At 46.5% G+C, this 21,575-nt stretch overlaps 1 protein-coding gene across 1 annotated transcript in view; it reads right to left on the reverse strand.

Moving 5' to 3' along the window:
- The window catches only part of COL22A1 (collagen type XXII alpha 1 chain), a 305,451-nt gene that overhangs the window by 13,747 nt on the left and 270,129 nt on the right, over nucleotides 1-21,575 (reverse strand). Inside the window, exons 54-61 of the mRNA XM_026454562.1 lie at nucleotides 19,377-19,430; nucleotides 15,029-15,082; nucleotides 12,472-12,516; nucleotides 11,579-11,632; nucleotides 10,082-10,135; nucleotides 4,443-4,496; nucleotides 2,883-2,954; nucleotides 1,240-1,275 (exon numbers count right to left, since the gene is read on the reverse strand). Coding sequence (XP_026310347.1) covers nucleotides 1,240-1,275; nucleotides 2,883-2,954; nucleotides 4,443-4,496; nucleotides 10,082-10,135; nucleotides 11,579-11,632; nucleotides 12,472-12,516; nucleotides 15,029-15,082; nucleotides 19,377-19,430 — 423 coding nt within the window. The remainder of the gene's footprint in view (nucleotides 1-1,239; nucleotides 1,276-2,882; nucleotides 2,955-4,442; nucleotides 4,497-10,081; nucleotides 10,136-11,578; nucleotides 11,633-12,471; nucleotides 12,517-15,028; nucleotides 15,083-19,376; nucleotides 19,431-21,575) is intronic.

Below are 21,575 nucleotides of genomic sequence, written 5' to 3' on the forward strand. Positions count from 1 at the left end.
GCAGGAGGCTCCCATTCTAAGGGGAGAGCTAGCTCAGATCTCGAAGACCTAGGATGCCTGCTTAGCCTAGAATTTATTTGAGAAGTCCAGAGAGAATTCGTTTAAGCAGCAGCCCAAGTACAAGCACATGGGGCTGATGCACACTCAGAAATGGGAGCTACAGGTATTTCCTCTTTACCTCAATCCAGACAGCAGAGGAAACAGTGATTGGGCAATGAGTGGATGATACACCCAGTGAGTGGCACCCTGTGGCTGCGGTGAGGAGCAAACACTTTCCAAGCATGAAGCTATCCGATTCAGTTTCAAGCAAGTGACCACCTCCTCGCAGTTAAGAACGTGACCCAAAGGCACGGAGTAAAAATGCATCTTCCTCATTCAAGTGGGAGGATGCAGGCTTTGAAATGGAGAAGCTAATTTCCATAGACCTACTTTCTCTGCATTCAATCATTCTTCTGTTCATCTCTCATCAAATATTTTTGGTATCTAGTCTGTGCTGGTCTCCTGGGCTACCGCAGAACAGAGCAGGGTGCTAAAACCAAGCATTGCGAGGGGTCTGCTTTGCTTCAGTGTCAAGGAAAGTTGGCAAAAGGAACATTTCAGCTGAGACCTCAGGATGAGTAGGAATAAGCATGGGAAAAGTGGGCTCTTGGAAAAGAACTTGGTGTATCTCAGGAGCTAAGAGGCCAGTGACTGGAGCTTAGAGAAGGAGGGAGTGGTGGGACTGCGGCAGCCTGATTCCACGGAGAGAGCAGGGGGAGGGCAGAGCTGCAGGTTGTACTGTAGCGTCTCCATATGCTTATGCTCTGCAGACCCTCTGCCTGCTGGGTGAAAGACTGTGGAGGGGCAAGACTGGACAAAGGGAGATCCATAAGGGGATCACTGCAGTGTTCAAGTGAGAGCAGGTGACAGATTAGATTAGAGTCCCAGGGGCAGAGACAGAGAGAACTGGACAAAACCAACAGGTATTTTGAAGTCAGAGTTGACAGGATTTGTTAATAGCTTGGATGCTGAGGGCTAAACAAATGAAACAGACATATCAAGATGGTGCCCCTGCACTGGCTACATACTCTGTGGGGCTCCTGGCAAAATTTGTTCAACAGGCATTAAGGATTTCAAAACAGTGAAGGTAGATAGTGTTAAGGCAAGTGTGGGCCCTTCTAAGATGAGGGCCTGAGACTGCATAGACTGCCCATCCGTGGGAAAGGGTTGCCAAGGGGTGAGTGGGCATGTGATACTTGCCTCCTTGCCTGGGACTCCTTTCTCTCCTGGTTCTCCCTGGAAAACAGAACAGAATATCAGCGGCTCTGCAGCATCAGCCCAATGTCAGTACTAAGGCTGTCTTTAAAACTGACATTTCCACTCAAGTCACGTTCCAGCAAAGACAACAATCAATGGTCTATCTGGCCAAGGACAACCCAGACAGGCTCTCTGGCCAGCCTGTGCAGGGGAAAGCAAAAAAATCGCCCCAGGTTAGGAAAAAGAGCCACAGGTTAAGAGCTCCTTGTCAATGGGATGGGTATGACTCCACCAGGAGGGCCTCCAGGATATCAGTTTTACAAATAGTCCTGTTGTGGTCAGGAGGCCTCTCTCAGAAGCAGGCTCACAATGTATGAAACATGAAGCCAATAAGACATTGGGCTCCAGGTTCAATTCTTGGCTCCTCCACTGTTTGACTCTGTGACCTAAAACAACCTTCCTATAACTTCCATAAGCTCTCTGTGCCTCAGTGTCTTCATCTGTAAAACGAGAACAGTGGTTGCACCTGCCTCAAGGATTACTGTGAGGTGTCAATGTGTTAGTTCTCCTAAAGCACACTGGGCAGCAGCAGGCATGTAGTGAGGGCTGGACAAACACCCCATTCTTATCATGACTCAGGAGCAATTGCTGCAGGGCATCCACGGGAGTGGGTGCCTGGCTGCTCAGTGGCAGCACATTATTAACAAGGGGATGGAGAAGGAGACTGGGCCTTTAGCAAGGGAGTGCATAGGCCCATGTAAAAATCAGTGAATGGGACCATGCAAAGCCTGGGCAGCATGGTAGAAAAGGGTAAGAGGGGCTACCACCTCCAACAGGCTGGGCTTGGCTGGCAGTGGGGCATGCAGACGGGTCAGAATTCAATTGGAGAGGATGGACAAGAACATGGGCAAGCTCTCTACTCCAGCATGTTGCACGCAAGCCTCATTCATCAGGTCAGGAGTCCAAGCAGTGGACTGCAATATGCAGATGACACCAGAGGGCTCCACTTGGAAATGTTTGAATCCCTTAGCATCTCTCTGTCCAGAAACTTGGCAAAGATTACCTTACAGCTTCCCCCTGACTTAAGCCGTCAAGAGACCTTGACTCAAGGATGAGCTGGAGTGCAAACCCACCACGTGGCTTTGAGTAAATCACCTACGTGTTCTGACCCAATGGCTCAAACTTGCTCACCTTTACAATTATTTCCAAGCATCCTTCAAGTTCTAGGATCATGATCAACACCATTGTCCCACCACATGCATTATTACAATGGTTTGTATTTACTGAGCATCTGCAATGGTCAGGAACCATTGCTGATCCCTTTATATGAATGATTTCATTTAATCCTCAGAAATAGATGCTGTCATTATCCTCGTTTGAATAATGAGACAGCTAAAGCATAAGAGGTTACAACACTTTCCTAAGATCTCATGATTATGGAATGATGGCACTGAGATTCCCATGCAGGTGTCACCTTGGGGCACTCCACTATCTAATAAACCGTGATGCAACTTTGACTCCACACCAGGTCACCATGGCCTGAGCAGACAGAACTGAAGACACAGGAGGTGGCAGGGAAGGTACTGCACGTGAACGTCACAACCTAGAGCCAGGTATCTTGGGTTCCATTGGGGTTCTCTGCTTACCGGAGGCCCACGGGGACCCAGGAAGCCAGGAAGTCCTGGGCTGCCATTTTCCCCTTTGCTTCCTTTCTGGCCCTGCAAAGAGAAAACTGAGAATTAATTCCTCAAGGTCATGTACCAACTCAAGCAGATTCGGAAACCTTGTGACCACTCTGAAATCAAAAGGCCTAAGACATCCACTCCACATACAAATCCTCCCATGATGGAGGGGCATGGGTTAGAAAAAGACACGGGGTCTTGGGACTCCTGGTAGTGCTGTCATAGGAGGGGAAGAAGATGAGAAGTCTCCCTGTAGACAGCCAAGGGTCTTTCCATTCGAAACAACTAAAACAAACTGGGACAGATATTTAACAAAGACCCTGAGATGTGCAGAGCTCTCCAAGGAGTGCTCTAGTGAGATGGCATACCACTGCCCATGAGGTGGCCAGAGCTCACTTGGTAGAATCACATTTTGGGAAAGGACTTCGGGAATCTTTCAACTTCAACTTTTCTGGGGAGCCATCATGCATGGGTCAGTACTTCCAGGATCAGCTCTGCACTAGGGGAGGTGATGGGTCCAGTTTCATGACCCAACCCCACCTCCTCTGTTCTGTCTCACGAGCAGCAACAGGTCTCACACCATAGCCCCTGAGGGAGGTCACTACGTTTGCTAGGAAGTTGGATTCCTTTTGCATAGCTGTCCCTAGTCCAACAAGAAGAGGGTCTCTGCTAGGGTGATCAAATGCCCAGTTTGCCTGGAACCAGTAGGTTTCCCAGGATGCAGGATTTTCCAACTGGGAAAGTTCCTCACAAACTGAGATGCACTGGTCACTGCAGTATCTGAAGTACCAAGGCCTGGTCAGCCCATTGTCCAATACAATTGACATTTGACTCACACCTTGCAGGTGGCCTTCTGAGTCAGGTGGCCAATTTTAGCAACTAAAAATACAAGAAGACTAGATTGGAAGGAGACTAGTGGCCGGAGCTTTTCTCATCCAATCCTAGAACCCATTAAGGAACCATCTTCCCTACCATGTCTCCCCACCTACCACAACTGAACCCCAAATCTTGTATTTGCTATCTAGCTGACCAGGACTCTGCCAATTGGTATGCACCCTCTCTCCACTACCTGCCCATTGAGCTCTCTCTGCTACCTCCCTGTTGATCCTTTTGGTCTCCCACCCCCATCCCTACCTCCACTTCCATGCGCATACTTTCTCTGTCATTTGAGGTGGGAAGGGTTGCTTGGTCTGACCTTGTCCTCGCATCCTCTGGAAACATCAAACTTCTACCCTACAACCTCGTTAAACATTTTTTTAAAAAATGTGTTTTGGGTGCCTATGGATGTAGACCATAGATGCCTACTGTTATAGTCAACAAAGAGCCAAGAGCATGATCATATGTACTTTAAACCTTAAAAAAGGGCCCCATGGAGCTTCTTACCTCCAACTTATTTCTACCACTCAAACCCGTATTTCCCCACTGACGCTTCTAGGGACAGAGGCTGGACAATCTGTAATGTGAGCCACAAGCCCTTTCAAAGCTCACCCCAACGCCATCACATAGCAGCCAAAGAGAACTCACGGGCGTTCCTGAAGGGCCAGGCTCTCCTGGAGATCCCGGTGATCCATTCTTGCCCTGGTGGAAGAAACAGGGATAATCATCCTGCCAGGGCATCAAAGAGCAGGACGGTGGAACAAAGAGATAGACTGATGCACAGGACTTGGTTTTACACAGAATCTGTTACCCTAGCCAGTGTGGCTCTCAGTCAACCACTTCATTATTCAGAGGATGTTTCTCAACTTCTAAAAGGAACTGTAATATTTAATTCATAATATTCTTGTGAAATTAAATGAGTCCGTGGGCATGAAAAAGTCTAGCCTGATGAGTGGTGCCCACAGCTGAGGCACAGTAAATAATTATGACCACATTCATTTATTCACCTATTCATCCTTGCATTCAGTTGCTGTGCTGAAGAACAAGCAAACCGTCTAACACAACCCAGCTTACACGCAATTGCTCACACTGCCACAGTGCTGGTCTCCGCTTAGGGAGCATGTCCATGCCCTTATCTCCTTGGACTCCCTGACTAAGGAGATCATTATACTCTCATTTAAAATACGTAGATACTGAGGCACAGAGAATAAAAATGGCCTGTGCAGAGTCATGCAGCTACAAAATGGAAGGTCCATTCACTCCAGATTCCAGGACTGAGGTTTCCAAGTCTAATTCTCTCTAACTTCACAGAGATATATTGTGCACATTCATAGTTTTAGCAAATACGTTTAACAAATAGGATCCCAGTAGAGTAAAAACAAGAAAGCTCAAGAATGTTCCTGGCTACTCCCTTTCAGGATCAGACAAATTTCTATTAAGCCAAAATTCACAGCTTCAATTCTCCAGGCTGTGTCGGTCTCTTCCTCTGCCCACCACACTCCCCTACTCAGGGCACATTCCCATTGGCTGCTGTGTCTTTACCTGGCTCTCTTCCTCACCATGAGTAACCCAAAGGCAGAGTCTATGCCTTGTCGTTCTTTATATTTCCAGCCTAGGAGGAGAGAGCCTCCTTATGTGTCTCCAATGCAGTGCCAGACACCCAGGAGGTTTGCTGCTAAATAATGAACCAAGGACATCCTAGAGAATCACTCTCCATTGATCCTTTAACAAAAAAGTGTTAATGCCCTATAATCTGTGAAACATGTATTCACAAATGTGTTGGATTCATGGAAGCATGTTCCAGTATAAAGTAGCTGATACTGACCGGGCACTTCTTACATACCAGACTTCTTCTAAGAGCTTTGCATTTCGCATGCATTAACTCACTCACTGCTCACATCAGACCCAAACATCATCACCCTTTTACAAATGGGGAAACTGAGGCTCAGAAATGCTAAGCCACCTGCCTGTGAGGCAAGGGGAGGAGCTGAGATCTGAACATAGGCAACACTGATTCCATCTCATACTGCTCTGCCCCTCCTTAAGGACATGCCTTACGGGTCAGCCATCATAAATACAGCTTCCACCTCATGCCTCCAAAGCACATGCATGGCCATGGCCTCATGTCACTGGATCCTGCCAGGAATCATGCAGCACAGACGTCTTTGTCCCCATATCCCAGAACCCCCTAACAGACCTGCCAGGGATCGCTGAGCTAGTAAGGTCTAAAATCAGAGCAGCCAGCTGGATTTGTGGACTGCTTACCCGTACTCGGCCCTTCCGCGAACGCTGCATAACGCTTCTCCCTGCACCTTCCTCCGCCCACCAACCCATCTGTGTCCCTCTAAAAATATGTACTTTGCCTTATCCCTATGGAAATTCTATCTCTCCTCCTTCTTCCTCTAATCTTCCCTTTGCAAGGAGGATAAGGGCCAAGACATTGCAGAGAGGATAAGGGCCAAGACCCAGTAGCATACGGTGCCAACACAGGCCATGTGCACAGAAGGCAGGGTGGGTGGTTCAGGACAGCCGCCTGTGCTCTGTGCACTTGAGGCCTATTAGGGCTGGGACCTGGTTCCCTCCCAGGCTACAGAGCCACTCCTGTGTCCTGCTCTCCCTCACCAAGCCCCTTGGGTCTCTGCTTCCCAGGAATGGAAACCACAACTCCCCTTTTCAACCCTTTTGAGCTCCAAACTCCTATTCTAAGACCCCTCCTTCCAGGATGATCTTTCTGACAAGGACATCTAGCACACGCCAGCCAGGCTGGGTGTTGCAGCTGCAGGCTCTTGAATGAGAATGCTGGGGTCCAAATCCTGGCTGTATCACTGACTTGCAGTGTGATCTTGGGCAAGTTACTAGACTTCTCTGTGTCTCCATTTCTCATCTGTGAATGGGGAGAGCAATGACACCTGTCTCACAGGGTTTGGGGAGAAAATGGAGGAACCATGTAAATGCCTCACGCAGTCCCCAGCACTGAACTCCACTCCACTGGTGCTTGTTGGAAGTTAGTGGCTGTGAGGTGGTTGCCACATGGGTCATTCTTACCCTGGGGTGGCTGTAGATTTTAGAGAAAGCAAAATGAAAGTTTTCAGGCCACACATACAATCGCATTCATCACAACTATTGATGGAGGCACTCTATACATATTCAGTGTCCGGTTCAAAGTTGTGTGAACTTGCCAGAATCCTTCTCCTAACTCAGAAAAGCACAGAAATTACAGTGGAGTAAAAATGAGGTTCTCAGAGAAAGAACTCAGAACTATTCTGTTTTTTAAAAAAGTAGATATTTGGCGAACTTCAGCAGCTCATTTTTGGTATCAAATTCCTTATGATGTACCTGAGAATTGATAGGAGCAAGCTAGAACCACACAGCAGCCTTTGGGGGCCTTGGGATTTTGAGGCCACCCCCCAAAGCATGTGGTATGTGAAACCCTTCACAACCTCACCAGGCCAGCTGCTTTCTTCCACCTCACACACCTGTTCTGAGTACTCGCTGCTCGCCAAATGTCATTTCCCAGCCAACCATGGTGGCTTACACCTATAATTTCAGTACTTGGGGAGGCTGAGATGGGAGGACTGCCTGGGCCCAGATGTCTGAGACCAACTTGGACAACATAGAGAGACTTCATATCTACAGACATTTTTTTAAATAGCTGAGCATGGTGGTATGCACTTGTGGTCCCAGCTACTTGGGAGACTGAGACAGGAGAAGGGCTTGAAACCAGGAGGTCGTGCCTGCAGTTAGCCGTGATCATGCCACTGAAGTCCAGCCTGGGCAACACAGTGAGAGCCCGTCTCAAAAAAGGAAGTCACTTCCCTTTCCCTCTTCTGTGCCTTTGAATGTGTTTGCACTCATCAATAATTTGATTGCTGCCCGATGCCAAGAGGCCAGGGAGAGAAGCAGAGCAAAGGCCCCTCTTGCCTCCAGGAATGAAGAGGACGTGGCTTGGGGCACATTCCAAGGGCTGGGCACTGTTCTCTCACTTCACTGAATTACCATGCTGGATTCTTACAGCCTCCTTGTTCTGTCCGGATTGCCTCCATTTTACAGATGAGAAAACTGAGTCCTGGGAGAAGTGAAGAAACTCACCTAGTTCATGTGATGAATATGGGAGAGGCAGAAATCAAGCCCAGATGGCTGAATTCCAGAATTGGTTGCAAAAGCCCAGTGAGGGAGCCGGGGAGACCCGGTCAGAACCACCCCACTCCTGGGGGGCTCTGGAGCAGGGTTTCTCAAATTTTTGTCCTTATCCCTCCCTCTCCAGTTGCCTTTTTACATATTTTTTCCTAATCTCTCCATATGAAATTTTAATATCACAGCTAAGCTACACATCTGTTAATGTACTGTATTCGTATCTGCATTTGACACACACTCTTTGACACCTCAAGAATCAATGTTTTCCCCATGGGGTTGATGACACCCCATTGAGAGCTCACACTTGGGGAGCCTGGACTTCAGCTCATTTGAGTCACTGTGGCCCCATCAGGGGAGAACATGACTCTACTTGGTAAGTTCTGAAAAGATGGAACATCCAAGTTCATAGGATCTGCCACACACCCGCTCTCTACGATCTCAAAGACAAAGCCCATGCTTGTCCACAGTAGGGTGGAGAATACAGGATTTGGCATCAGAAAGTCTTGGTTTTAAACCAACCTAAAGCTCTTACAAGCTGTGTGACCTAGACTTGGGAAACCAATATTCATTCACTTGTTTATTCCATCACTCATTCAAAAAATACACAACACACAAGCTATACAAAACAAGCCAGTTGCAAAAGATAAAGTGTTGTGTACAAAATATGTATCCTGTATGCCCGTAGGCGTATTGAAAATATTTTAAAAGATACACAAAATGCTTCTAAATAGTGGCTTCCTCTGGAGGGTGGGATTGGGGTGGGGGTGAAGAGGGAATTTTCTTGTTACTTTGTAACATTCAATTCTGTCAGATTGCCTCTACAATTAGCATGAATTATATTGATAATAATATAGAGAGAGACACAGATATCAAAGCTGCCTTTCTGAGATGGCCCCTGGGCTTAAATGGGATAACGTATGCTTTTCTCTTTGCACAGCACTAGGCACCTAAATATCTATTTTTGACCTTCTTCATACTCTCTCAGGCTGCTTTTAGATAAGAGAAGGATTTGCCTCTTTGCACAAACAGGCAGAGATAACATCCAAATATTTATCAATCATATGGAATGCTATGGGGTTCAATTGTGTCCCCCCAAATTTTTAAGTCCTGACATTCAGTTCCTCTGAATGTGACCACAACGGGAAATTGGGTCATTGCAAATGTAATTAGTTAAAATAAGGTCATATTGAATAGGGCGAGCCCCTTACCCAATAAGGACTGGTTTTCTTATAAAAAGGGGAACTTTGGGCCAGGCACAGTGGCTCACGCCTGTATTCCCAGCACTTTTGGGAGGCCGAGTGGGGCAGATCACTTGAGGCCGGAAGTTCGAAACCAGCCTGGCCAATGTGGCAAAACCCCATCTCTACTAAAAAGACAAAAAAAAAAAAAAAAATTAGTAGCATGGTGGCACGCACCTGTAATCCCAGCTACTTGGGAGGCTGAGGCAGGAGAATCGCTTAAGCCCAGGAGGCAGAGGTTGCAATGAGCTAAGATCGCACCACTGCACTCCAGCCTGGGTGACACAGCAGGAATCCATCTCAAAAAAACAAAAAGTCAGGGGGGATATTTGGAGAGACACAAGCAGGGAGAACACAACGTGAAGATGAAGGCAAAGGCCAGGGTGGTGCCCCCACAAGCCAAGGAATGCCCTAGGGAGTCAGCAAAGCCCCAGACACTGGGAAAGCCACCTGGAATGGTTCTGTCTCAGCCTCAGAAGGAACCAACCCTGTTGATCTGAACGTCAGGCTTCTGGCCTCCAGAACCATGAAGCAACACATTTCTGCCATGTACCGTATTCCATTCATGGTAGTTGGTTACAGCAGCCTTGGGAAACTAACCTCTAGCAAGCACCAACCCCTAGTGTGGCCCAGAGCTAGAGCAGAGCATTGGGGCAAAGTCCTACAGAGCTCCAGTGGTGCCTGGTGGCACCTTTGCAATTTTTCTATTGTTGTGGGGGATGGTCTCAGAAAACAAGGTAAGTGTTGGGGGAGGTGACTAAGGGGAGTTAAGGGGGCAGCTATTTACCAACTGCTAAAACATATTACAATTTTTTAACGATATATACAGTGGCACCAGAGGGAACTAACTAAATATCATTATGGTAACAGGCCCTGCAATAACATGAAGCACATTAGTCGCAAAGCAAAACTCACCGGTGGGCCCCTTGGTCCTTGGGGACCCTGTGGCCCAGTGGGTCCAGTGTCACCCTGGAACAAAGAAGGAAAGGTGGTGTCATCACCAAGTCGCTGTGTGAAGATGACGGCGTCACAATTTCAAATGCTAACCAAACCTCGCCAAGTTACCCAAAGGAATCAACAAACTGTCCAGCATGTTTCATCATCAATTGTCCATTATTTCAAATACGAACAAACTCCCTTCCTGTGGGTGAGTATATGCATGCAAGCCCGCATTTGTGTATCCATTTATTCAGTTACTTCTTAGACATATGCATAGGGCTCCACACATTAGACTGATCTTGTAAAACAGATTCCACAGCTAAGAAAGCACATGTGAACTAGATCCGATTTCTCCTAAGTATCCTTTCCAGCTCCATCATTTCTGGGAGCAGATCAGCCACAGGGACCATGTGCTCTGGTGTGTCAAGAGCCATTGGGAAAGAATCCACTTCATCAATTTAAAGGCAGGTCTTAAAGGACCCATATGGTGGGCATGAGACCACTTTGTACCTCAGTACCTGGTGCTTCTGTGTCTGACCAAATGGCCAGTTCCATGATGCCACTCTGCATCCCATATGTCCAGCCACCCTGCAGGATGTCACATGCAAAGGCTGGTCCCTAGGGGATGTGGAGCTGCTGGATTCTGGACTCCAGGTAAGCTATTCCTGCCTCTGACTCTCTGGGTGACCTTAAGTCAGTCCCTTAATCTCTCTGGATCTCAAATTTTTCATTTGTACACCTGGGGTCAAAATTTCCCTTATTTTGGCTGGGCACAGTGGCTCACGCCCATAATCCCAGCACTTTGGGAGGCCAAGGCAGGTGGATCACCTGAAGTCAGCAGTTCAAGACCAGCCTGACCAACAAGGTGAAATTCCATCTCTACTAAAAATATAAAAATGAGCCAGCTGTGGTGGCAGGCGCCTCTAGTCCCAGCTACTCGGGAGGCTGAGACAGAATTGTTTGAACCCGGAAGGCGGAGGTTACAGTGAGCTGAGATCACAACACTGCACTCCAGCCTGGGTGACGGAGTGAGACTTCTTGTTCTGCTGAGATACCAACACCAAATAAAAGGGAGAGCCATTCAAGCGGTGTACAATTAACACAGCACACGGTGGTGGCAGTGAGGAGTGTTTAGTTTCTTTGAGCACGGCAAAGCCCGAGAGATGGAGAAATAATCCGGGAGAAACTCTGAAATGCCTCTCAAGTCCATTTAAGGCTGGACCCAACAGGCCTATCATTTGTACCAGTGGACAAATCACGACTGATCCAGAAAAGCTTCCTTATCAACCATAAAGCCCAGATACCCACCCACTAGGCTGCGGGCTCCAATCTCATCCTTGCCAACCAATCCTGTGACGTCATCTGTGTGCCTCTTGGCAGTGCTGCCACCAACCACTGCGGGGCAGTTTCTGGGTGTCACTTCCTTGATATCCCCAGCCCCAGCCCAGCCAGGCCCCATAGGACCCCACTTACATCTTTTCCTGGTAACCCTTCCTGACCAGGAGGCCCCATGGCACCAGGCTCTCCCTAGGAACAAAAAGGCCTGCCATTAGGGAAGGAGATGCTTCAGCCACTGGCTGCCTCAATCACAGGGGCATCTGAGGAGCTGGGAGAGGTGGAGAGACCCAGGGGCCCTGTCAACTTCTGTACGCAGAGCCTGGCCCTGAGTTGAGGTCTGTGGTGCACCCAAGGCCAGCTGTGAGTGCCTGGAGCCATGGTGTGCCTCTCTGTGCAGCTCAGGCAAGGAAGAACAGCAGCTGAAGGCTCTGGCATATACACTTGGAATGCTGCCTCCTCACCTGCTCATGCACTTGACCCTCTCTACACCTGCGCTTGCTCCTTGGTGACTAGATCATGCAAGGGATCTAACCAGCCGACCCCTAATGTCACTTCCATTCTGGGCATTCAGAGGAGACAGAGGAGTTAAAGGATAAAAAAAATAGTTTCTGGAGTCTTCCAATCCAGGGTAAAAGTGATGCTTTCCATATATAAGGTCTAGGACCTTGGGAAATCATCCATGTCCTCTGGGCTTCAGTTTCCTCCTCCGCAAAATGAACATAACAGCAGCAACCGCCTCACAGGGCTCAGGGCTGACGTGTATGACACACCTGAGTCCAGACTGATTCGGCCAAACTGGTTGGCCGTGATAATGTCTGGACCCCAGAAAAACCACCTGAGGGAATGAGGCCAAGAGGCGGGGATGGTGCATCCAAGGTGTCCCTGTGCTGGCCTCATCCATGCTGGTGTGCTCCGTGTCCTCTCTTGGGTGAGGCACTGCCATGGCCTGCAGGCTGCAAGAACCATCTGTCTGGGAAGTGTAAGCTCTGCCCATCTCGGGGGACCTCCAAAGTGAGGCGCCCACTTACTCGGGGACCAGGTGCACCAGAATCGCCTGTGTGTCCCTTGAAGCCCTAGAAGGAAGAGAACGGAGTTACCCCATGACAGAGCAGGCTCTTGGGGCAGACGGCAGGCATCCCCTCCCCGCCTGCTTTGACCCACATTGCCCCCACTCATTCTTTACCATTTGCAGGATACTGAGCCCTCCTTGGTGCCACACTTGGTGCCAGAGGTTTGACGGCTGGACACCAAGAGCCCTTCCTCCCAGCCCCCTCTGTACTGTGGGCCGGGCCGCCAGGCCTCATCCCACAAATGCCTCGGAGTGTCGGGGCATTGCCCTACTGGTTCAGGTGTCTCCTGCACTCCTTGTTCCTCCTGATTGTTCCAGGCTCACAGCACATGGCTTGGCCGGCCCCTCTCTGCACGGCTCCTGAGTCAGGTGATTCCCTTGTAGGGAACATGGCTTTCACCCAGAGTTAGGTCCTGTGGCCCCTTCCTTGTTCCTGTGGCGATTGCTGGTCCTACTAACACCCCTGAGTAGGTTCAGCTCTGGGAGTTACATCCCGGGCCATAGCGCTGGGGTCTCCTTGTCCAGAGTTGCACTTTGGAGGCATATTACCTGAAGCTCCACTACAGAGCTTCGGGCCTTGTGAGTGAAGATTAAACCACTAGCAGAGCTGAGACCATCATTTTTAATCTCCAGACCAATCTGACAGTGTGAAATTCCTCACCTGGTGGATGTAAAGCTAAAGCTCAAGGATAAAAAAATGCCCGCCTGGCATAGCTTTGCAGTATTAAACTATGGAAAGGATTGCCATATGCTCTTAAGTGTCATGGAACTGGGCTGACTTCGGAGTTAGGTCTGGGATGGGCCATGGCTCCCACTTTGTAGCTGTGGGATCTTGGGAGCTCTACTTCTCTTCTCTGGGACTCAGTTTCCACACCTATAAAATTAGGATAGAACCTACTTCTGCAGAGTCGCCGTCAGGACTGAGTAAGACTGAATAAGGACTGCACAGTGCTCTCCAGTTGTTCAAAACAGTCCAGCTACATTTCCCTGGAGAGGGCTGGGGTTTTCTTGGGGTTCCGCATCTTCCTTAAGGACCCCAGAATTCCAAATTCAGCCAGCCCAGAGGAAGAGACTCTGGTGTGCTCTCCTCCCATCTAATCATGACAAAAGCACCAACGGAGGGAGCCACACTCAATGAGCCAGGCACTCTGCTGGGAATGTTACATGTCCCACCTTCTCCTTTAGTACTCATAACCACTCTGCAAGAATGGGAGTCATTATGAGTGCCGTTTCACAGAAGAAGAAACAGGGGTTCAGAAAAGTCCTCGTTGCGACCAAGGTCACAAAGTCAATACATGACAAGGTAAAGGCTGAATCCAGGTCTTTCTATCTGAAAACCCACTCCATTCTACAAAGCTTTGTCCTGACTTATTCTGTCAGTCAGACTAGCTTGGTCTTCTTTTCCCTGCCTGGCTTTCTAACCTCAGTTCTTTCATTACAACTCCCAGTTGAGAGATGGGTCTTGCCCCCAGTACAGGTTCCATGGGTTTCCTGGCTGAAAGGGAGCCCCCGTCACTCCAATAAGCCAGGGACCACCTTTAATCAATTGATCACTAGCTCAGTGTTACAATCCCCATGAGAGGTAATATTCCTCATTCTCGGGTGTTTTCTGGTGCAATCATGTGAAAAACAAGGGGATTTAGGAAAATAGAAAATTTATTTTTGTATTTTATTTCCTTCTTATTGAATACTAGCCAGAAGGTTGATTTTTAAAAAGAAAAACATTAAGAAAACAGAGCTAGGATTTTGATCTGCTGGATAAAATCCAGATAATTTTAGGATAATCATTTAAAATCATATTTTTTTCTAAAAGCAATTTAAGAAATTGTGGAAACAATTTTGAAATTATGAAGAGATGAAACACTTAGCAATAAAACCCAATAACCCTAAAATACATAGAGTTCATTTTTGTAGGTAAATAGTATCTGTGTCTGTTTATATGTATAATAGCTACACAGCTAGATATAAATGTACATATATAGATGCTAGAATTCATATATGGAAAAAAGGACTAGAAAAAATACACTGAATATTAAAAATTTTACTTCTCTGTTGTAGAATTAGAAGTAAATTAATTTTCTTCTCTATACCATTTTTTTTGTGTTCTTTTTCTCATTATTACCATCATCATTACTATTAATATCACTAGGCAATGAGAATGGGTTACTTTTACAATTGGGAAAAAACCTTAGCTATGGAGAGTGTTCAAAACTAAAATTAAGATTCATTTCTAGGTTCTATTATCTAGAGAAAACCCATTGAAATCATAACAAATTGCACAAGAACAAAGAAAACTTTGAGCAACAACAAGGTAATGGCTGCAATTGTGAAAATGAATTTTACAGCTATGTAGTGTGACAAAGCTGAATTGACTGCACAGAAGCACACCCGTCTAGAGGAGAAGGACTTCCAGGACCCCATGGTCGGGCAGTCTGGGCTAGCCCTGCCCACAGCGGTGAAAGCCATGTGACTGATGGGCTTGGTTCTATTGTTCCCAACACACACTGCACACTTACAGGTGGGCCTCGGGCACCCTCTGGTCCTGGTAGACCCGGCTCTCCTGCTTTGCCCTGAGAGTAGGAAGAAAAGAAGAGTTTGAGGACAACGTTGTAAGAATCTTATTCCTGGCTCTCTGTGTTTTCTACCATTCTATTCCCACAAGCCAGTCTCTGTCCACCCTGTCAGCCCTTTCCCTTGGCATCTTGGTCCATCTTAATCTACACAAATCTCCACCATGTATTCAGGCCTATCATATTCCTGGTTTTCCTGGGATGGTGCTGGTTACACAGGTTTCATCTCCAAATTAATGATGCCTAGTACCCCCCGCTTTCACTATCAGAAGCATCTTGGTGTGGATGAGAGATTATATGGCCATCTTAGTTTTATAGATGACTTTATGCCCACTTGCAAAAAAAATGTCAAGGCCACTATTAACACTTGCACTTTACCGATGGCAACTCTGAGGTTCAAAGAAGTTATATTTTTATGAAGGTATTAAATAGCAAAGACAGGCTGAATTCCAGCTGAGTGCCACACCCAAGCAGATGCTGTTTCCAGGTCAGCCGCAGTACATACTGGCAGGGCGACCTGTGACGTATACAGCCTTTTACTCACCCCATCATCTTAAAAGATCTTGTCAGAACACTTTTGTTATTTAAAATTCTTTACTGCCCACAGCTTGGCATTGCCCTGCACAGAACCAAACCAGGAACAGAAGACAACTAGAGGCTTGGCAACTTAGGCCCATATAAGTTGAAGATGGGGTCAGGAGGAGAATGAGGGGAGGAGGGGCAGAGGAAAGTAGATGAAAGGCTAAGTTTGATGGATGGGCAGAAGGGGCAGCATGCTGGGCCTGGAGGACATGCCTGTTCCCAGACATTCTGTCCACCTCATGTTTACCAGTATAAACCTTGGAAATTATATGCAGCCCATTATTAGGGAGCAGGGAGAGAAAGGAACATCCTTGGATTTAGAAAAAAAAAAAAAAGCTATAGAAAGAAGGGTGGGGCCTAAAGCCCTGACTTCCAGGTTTGTCTGTTTCTTAGTTTAGCTGCATGATATTGAAGTGTCATTTCCTTTCTCTGGATCTCTGAATCTGTAAATTTAGGACAGTCTTCCCTTGTAGGTCTTTGTGATATAGGGTGTACATAGCCTGGCTCCTGCCTCAGAGTCAACTGTGATGGCCATCACTGGCCCAAGGCACCAGCAGAAAAATGGAAGAACCAGAAGCTACTGAAGGTTTTCACTATGATGTCACTGACGCCTGACTCTTGTTAACCCTCAGGCAAAACACTGAGGCGCATAGAGGTTCAGTCATCTGCTCAAGGTCACACAGCTGGGGTTCTAATCCAGGCATTTTGGCTCCAGAGTCTGCATTTCATCCTACCCTATAATTAATGCTCAAATATCTCTTAATAAAAATTAAGCAACAGGCAACACAAAAGGCTGTCTATATATCCATGTGTATCCTTCCATCCATCCATCCATCCATCCAACCATCCATCCATCCATCCACCCATCCATCCATCCATCCATCCATCCATCCAACCATCCATCCATCCATCCATCCATCCATCCATCCATCCATCCATTCAACCATCCATCCATCCATCCATCCATCCATCCATCCATCCATCCCTCCATCCCTCCATCCATCCATCCATCCTATGTTCTATTTATCCAGTTGGTCTGTCTATCCATTTGTGCTCCTCCCATATATAAACTCTGAATGGGCAAGTCAACTTGAAGAGGGGCCACCGAGTACCTGTAGCAGATGCTGCCGTTTTCCAACCATATCCCCTGGGGCCCACCCAGGAAGGTGCCTGCCCCCTTGTGGAGCAGTTCCTGCATATGTTGAAGGGCAGACATAGAATGAAGATGTTCCCTGACCCTAGGGGATGCTTGACTTTGAGGTGTGGAAGGCCCAAGTGCAGGGAAGTCAACGCCTCCAGGAGCAGTCAGAGGATCCCCAGTGAGACTGGGCCCCAGTCTGGAGTCACCAGTTGCCAGCCTCCCTTTCCTTCTTTCCCAGTTCCATTCCCTTCGTCCCTCCATCACTGGTTCATGGGATCACCTCCTAAATACTCTACCTGCATCAAAATAGGCATTGAATAGACAGACTGAATGAAGACCAGTGTCCTCAGTTATTCTGAACTGTAAACAACAGCCTCTCAGCATAATACACATTCGGCAGAAAGGTCAATGCACTGCTCTGCAGCAGCAAACTCCGGGGTCAGCCTCCAGGAGTGTGAGTCCTGGATGCTTCATTTGCCAGCTCTATGCCCTTGATCAAGCTATCATCCTCTTTGTGCCTTAGTTTCTTCATCTGGGAGAAATAATGATACCCACAGCCCATAAGGTTCTTCTGGGGACTACAGTGGAAAAATGTAAAGAAGTGCTCAGTGCCCCGCCCTAGGCGCACACACAGTAGCTGTCAGCCACAGTGTGATATGTGTGCTTCTCTCTACCCTTTCCACATTTTTGCCCAGGCTGAATGCCATTTGCCCACCATGGGCAGCTCTGCTGGGTGTCAGTCCACAGCAGCTCATCGAGACTTTTCAATTTGCTCAGCTGCTAAAAGCTCTTTCTTTTGCTGTCAGCAGTGAATTTTGGTTTCAGCATCTGGCAAACAGTGTAAAATGATAAAGAAGGTGCTTCCAGCAAGTTGCGTAAGATTCAGAATGAGTCATAATAGTTTATGACCAAACAAATTAAATGGAACATAAACCTCCCTGTAGAAACTTTTATGTAGTTCTACTTAGTGGTTCTAAAGGCTCTGCAGTTCTAGCCTCACCAGAAGCCACAACTAGGGCAGCTGGGAAAAGTAGCTTACTAAAATAATTGATAGTTAGATAAGCCTGATGCATTTAACACATTTTCTACATTATTAACACATTTCTACATGATTAACCAGCAACTCTGACAAATTGGCATATTATTCTTCTTCTATTTCAAAAGAAACTGAAGTTCAGAGATGCTTTCTGACTCACCCAGATCACAAAACCTAGTAAGGAGTGGGGCCAGAATCCAAAGCCAGATTTTACTGCTGTTGTTATTATTGTTGTTGTAATTTTGGCATAAAATATTTTTATTTAATCACTATATTTTAAATTTAATTTTATCAATAAGTAATGCATACTCATGGCTCCAAAAAATTAAGAAGATAACAGTAAAATAAAATACCATAGAATAGAAAGTTGTCTTCCTACTGCTATGTCCCCTTGTTTGACAATCATCCTCCCATGGATAGGAACTACTTTTATGAGTGTTTTATGCAGTCTTTCAGAGTTCTTTTAGATAAACACTGGAAAAAAAAAAATAGGCCCACAACTATTTTTATACAAAATAGGACAGACTATACACATTGTTTTACTCTTTGCTTTTCTACTTCACAACCTATGTAGGAGGAGTTCTGCATCAGTATGTAGAGAACATCCTCATTCATTCTGACAGCTCTTGATATTCTATGGCGTGGACAGCTCATCCTTTAACTAGTCTCATACTGGTGGGCATTTGGAGAACCCAGGTCTCTAAACCACTGATGCCGTCCTTCATCTTCCCCTTGGTGTAGTGTCTGTGAAAGGGCTTTGGGAAGACATAAGAGCTGCTAGGAACCAATGAATCATCACCATGATGAATCTCTGATCCATAGGCAAGAAGGACTGACCAAGCTCAGAGAGCACAGCTTTGAAGTCACAGATCCGGGTCTTTGGAAATCCCTGCACATTCCCAACTAACAGCTACTGGGGCCAGCCACAGAGACATTCTCACTAGCACTTGCTCCATCTCACCGTGTGTCCCTGGACAGCTAACATTAAAGAAAACCAAAACCAAAATGAGAAAAATCTATGCCAGAGTTACAAGTATGTGCATGTTTGTGTGTGTGTGTGTGTGTGTGTGTGTGTGTGTGTGTGTGTGTGTATGTAATCCCACAGTGTCTGGAGCTAGCAGGTCCAACTCGGATTTTACTGGAGTATCCTGGTCTCTCTAGATATCAGATTTCTCCTGCAGGCCATACTTATCTACTTCAGGTTCCTCTATCATATCAGTAGGATTGAGGCTACAGGGGGCAGTAAAGCAAAATGTGGAACAGGGACAAGAGCCCTGAGCTCAGGTTCAGAATCTGTCACCGGCCCATCATGTGACTTTGGGGCCAGTTCACCTCCCCGAGGCCCAGGTTTCTTCTGCTTTAAAATGGGGACAGCAGTGTTTGCCACGCAGGGTTGTCAGAGTATGTAAATGAAATAATGCATAGAAAATGCCTATCTTTGAACCTGGTTCAAAGTAGCTCCCCACACAAAGTAGTTGTTATTGACGTGTAATGGATTTGACATGTGATATAATAGGAAGTTGAGAGTCCTTTACCGGTTCTCCAGGGGGACCTGGCTTTCCATCTCTGCCTTCTTTGCCTTCTTCTCCCTGCAAGAGAAACTCAAATTGGTTATCAGGTCAAAGAAGATTCAAGGGGATGGAAAGACAAAGGCAGTTTCAGCATGTCTTTCTGCCCAGCTTCCAGCAGTTGCATTCACAGTTGGCAGCTAAGGCAGTGTCTCAACAGACAGAATTGTTCTGATTTCCTGGTTTCTTTCTCAACACCAAGATCCTGGCTGTGGATCTCCGACTTGTAGTATCTGGCACATAGTGGGAAAGCAATACATTTTGCAATAGCATTATTACGATTGCTATTGACCTAAAGAAGCCTCTCCTGGGCATTTTCATGAATTCAAGTGTAGAACATGAGAGCCTGGTGTCTGGGCCTCGTGGGTGAGCACAGTGATGGGTGACGGGGGAATGTGGATGCCGACGATGATAATGAGGACGTTCAATAACACGCAGGAAGGTACTCAGCATGGTTTACCACTGTGAGCACAGGAGGAGTTCGGTGAACGACAGCAAGGAGCACCTTTGGGTCACAGAAAGGCTATAACATTGTTCATTTCTTTCCTTGAAGTGGAAACAGAGTGATAAAGAAACAGAACAAAGCTGGGGCTGTTCACAAGGTGCCAGGGAAGTAATAGGGCCCAGTCTTTGGCTTAAGCCTAAGGACAACGGTGAGCAGAGGGAAGTAACATGATCAGATTTCCATCGGAAGGAAAGAAAGGATGGGGGAGGGAGGAAGAAGGGTGGGAGAGAGCAATTGATATTATTAAGAAAATAGTATAATCATAGGTAAGTTGTATCTCTCTTCTCCAGTACTCTAGAACTTTGATAAGGGGTTAACACAAAATCCAAATTGGAGTTTCCTCTCCTTAGCTTTACCATTGCTAAAATTAAGTCAATATATATCTCCTAGCTGCTATGGCATCCTAGTCTCCAGAGTTGCAGTTCATACCAACATCCCAGCATGTCACTTCAGATCTGTGTGCCCTGGACAGGTTACTTAACCTCCAGGTTGCAGAGTTACAGACAGGACTGTCAGTGATGCCCCGGAAATGTCTTCTTGATCAATGGCAGTACGTATCAGATACTGTAGGAGAAAGAGCTCTAAGAAGCGATTCATTCATACACACGTTCCTTTCGTCAATATTTGCTGTGTGCTCACTATGTGTGGGGACTCAAGGCTAAACAAAAGCAGATGTAGTTCCAGCTCATGCAGAACCTACAGCACAGAATATGACCCCGTGATTAATTACCAGGCATGCTTCAATGTTACATCCTCAGCTCTAACAAACAGAGGTGTTTGTTGAATGAGTGATTCAACTAGACCAACGAATAATGGGAGAACTAATCAATCCATTACACCAATAGAAATGTGATCACCAGATGAGATAAGCACTCAGAAGAAAAGGAAGAGAGAACCTCTCCTAGCCTGGCAGGGAGCAGGGAAGGAAGTGATAGCTGTGACCAGATGGGGAAGATCAAAGGCATCTACTAGTGAAAGAAGGGAAGAAGCACCTGGTAGCCTGGGAAGGGGTGCAGAGTGTGGCAGGAGAGAATTCCACGCATTCCGGGAACCAAAAAAAAAAAAATCCAGTGTGGCTGGAACAAAAGAAGGCACAGTGGAGAGTGGGGTTGCGGGGACTATGGACAGTAAGTGCTACAGCAGCAGGCAGAGGCCAGACAAACAGCCACAAAAGAATTTACTCTCAGTGCAGAAGGCAGTGCATGGCCTTTGTGGAGGAATTTATTACAAATGCCTTGAACAGCTCAACTCTAATGAGAAGGATACTAAATTGAAAAGTTCAGGACAACATCTTTGGAAAGCAATTTTGCAGTATGTATCAAGAACCCTAGATGTTTCTCTACTATGGCAAGCCAATCACATTTTGGAGGATCATCATAAAGAAATTTTTAAAATGCTACACATACAAAATTGTCCATTGTAGTTGCTTTTTAAAATAATTGTGAAGTTTATGAGGCAACTGAGAAATGATCATATATATTATGGTACATCCATTGTATATATCATATGTAAAGTTCATGAACATTTAACACTAGTCTGGGAAATGGAAAATGTTTACATTATCACAAATAGTTAATTATCACAGTTATATATATATATGTGTGTGTGTGTTTTTGTTTTAACAATATAAACATATATATATGTACACATACATATATATG

The sequence above is a fragment of the Piliocolobus tephrosceles genome, chromosome 7 (genome assembly GCF_002776525.5).
Source record: "Piliocolobus tephrosceles isolate RC106 chromosome 7, ASM277652v3, whole genome shotgun sequence".
In the NCBI taxonomy this organism is placed as follows: Eukaryota; Metazoa; Chordata; class Mammalia; order Primates; family Cercopithecidae; genus Piliocolobus; species Piliocolobus tephrosceles.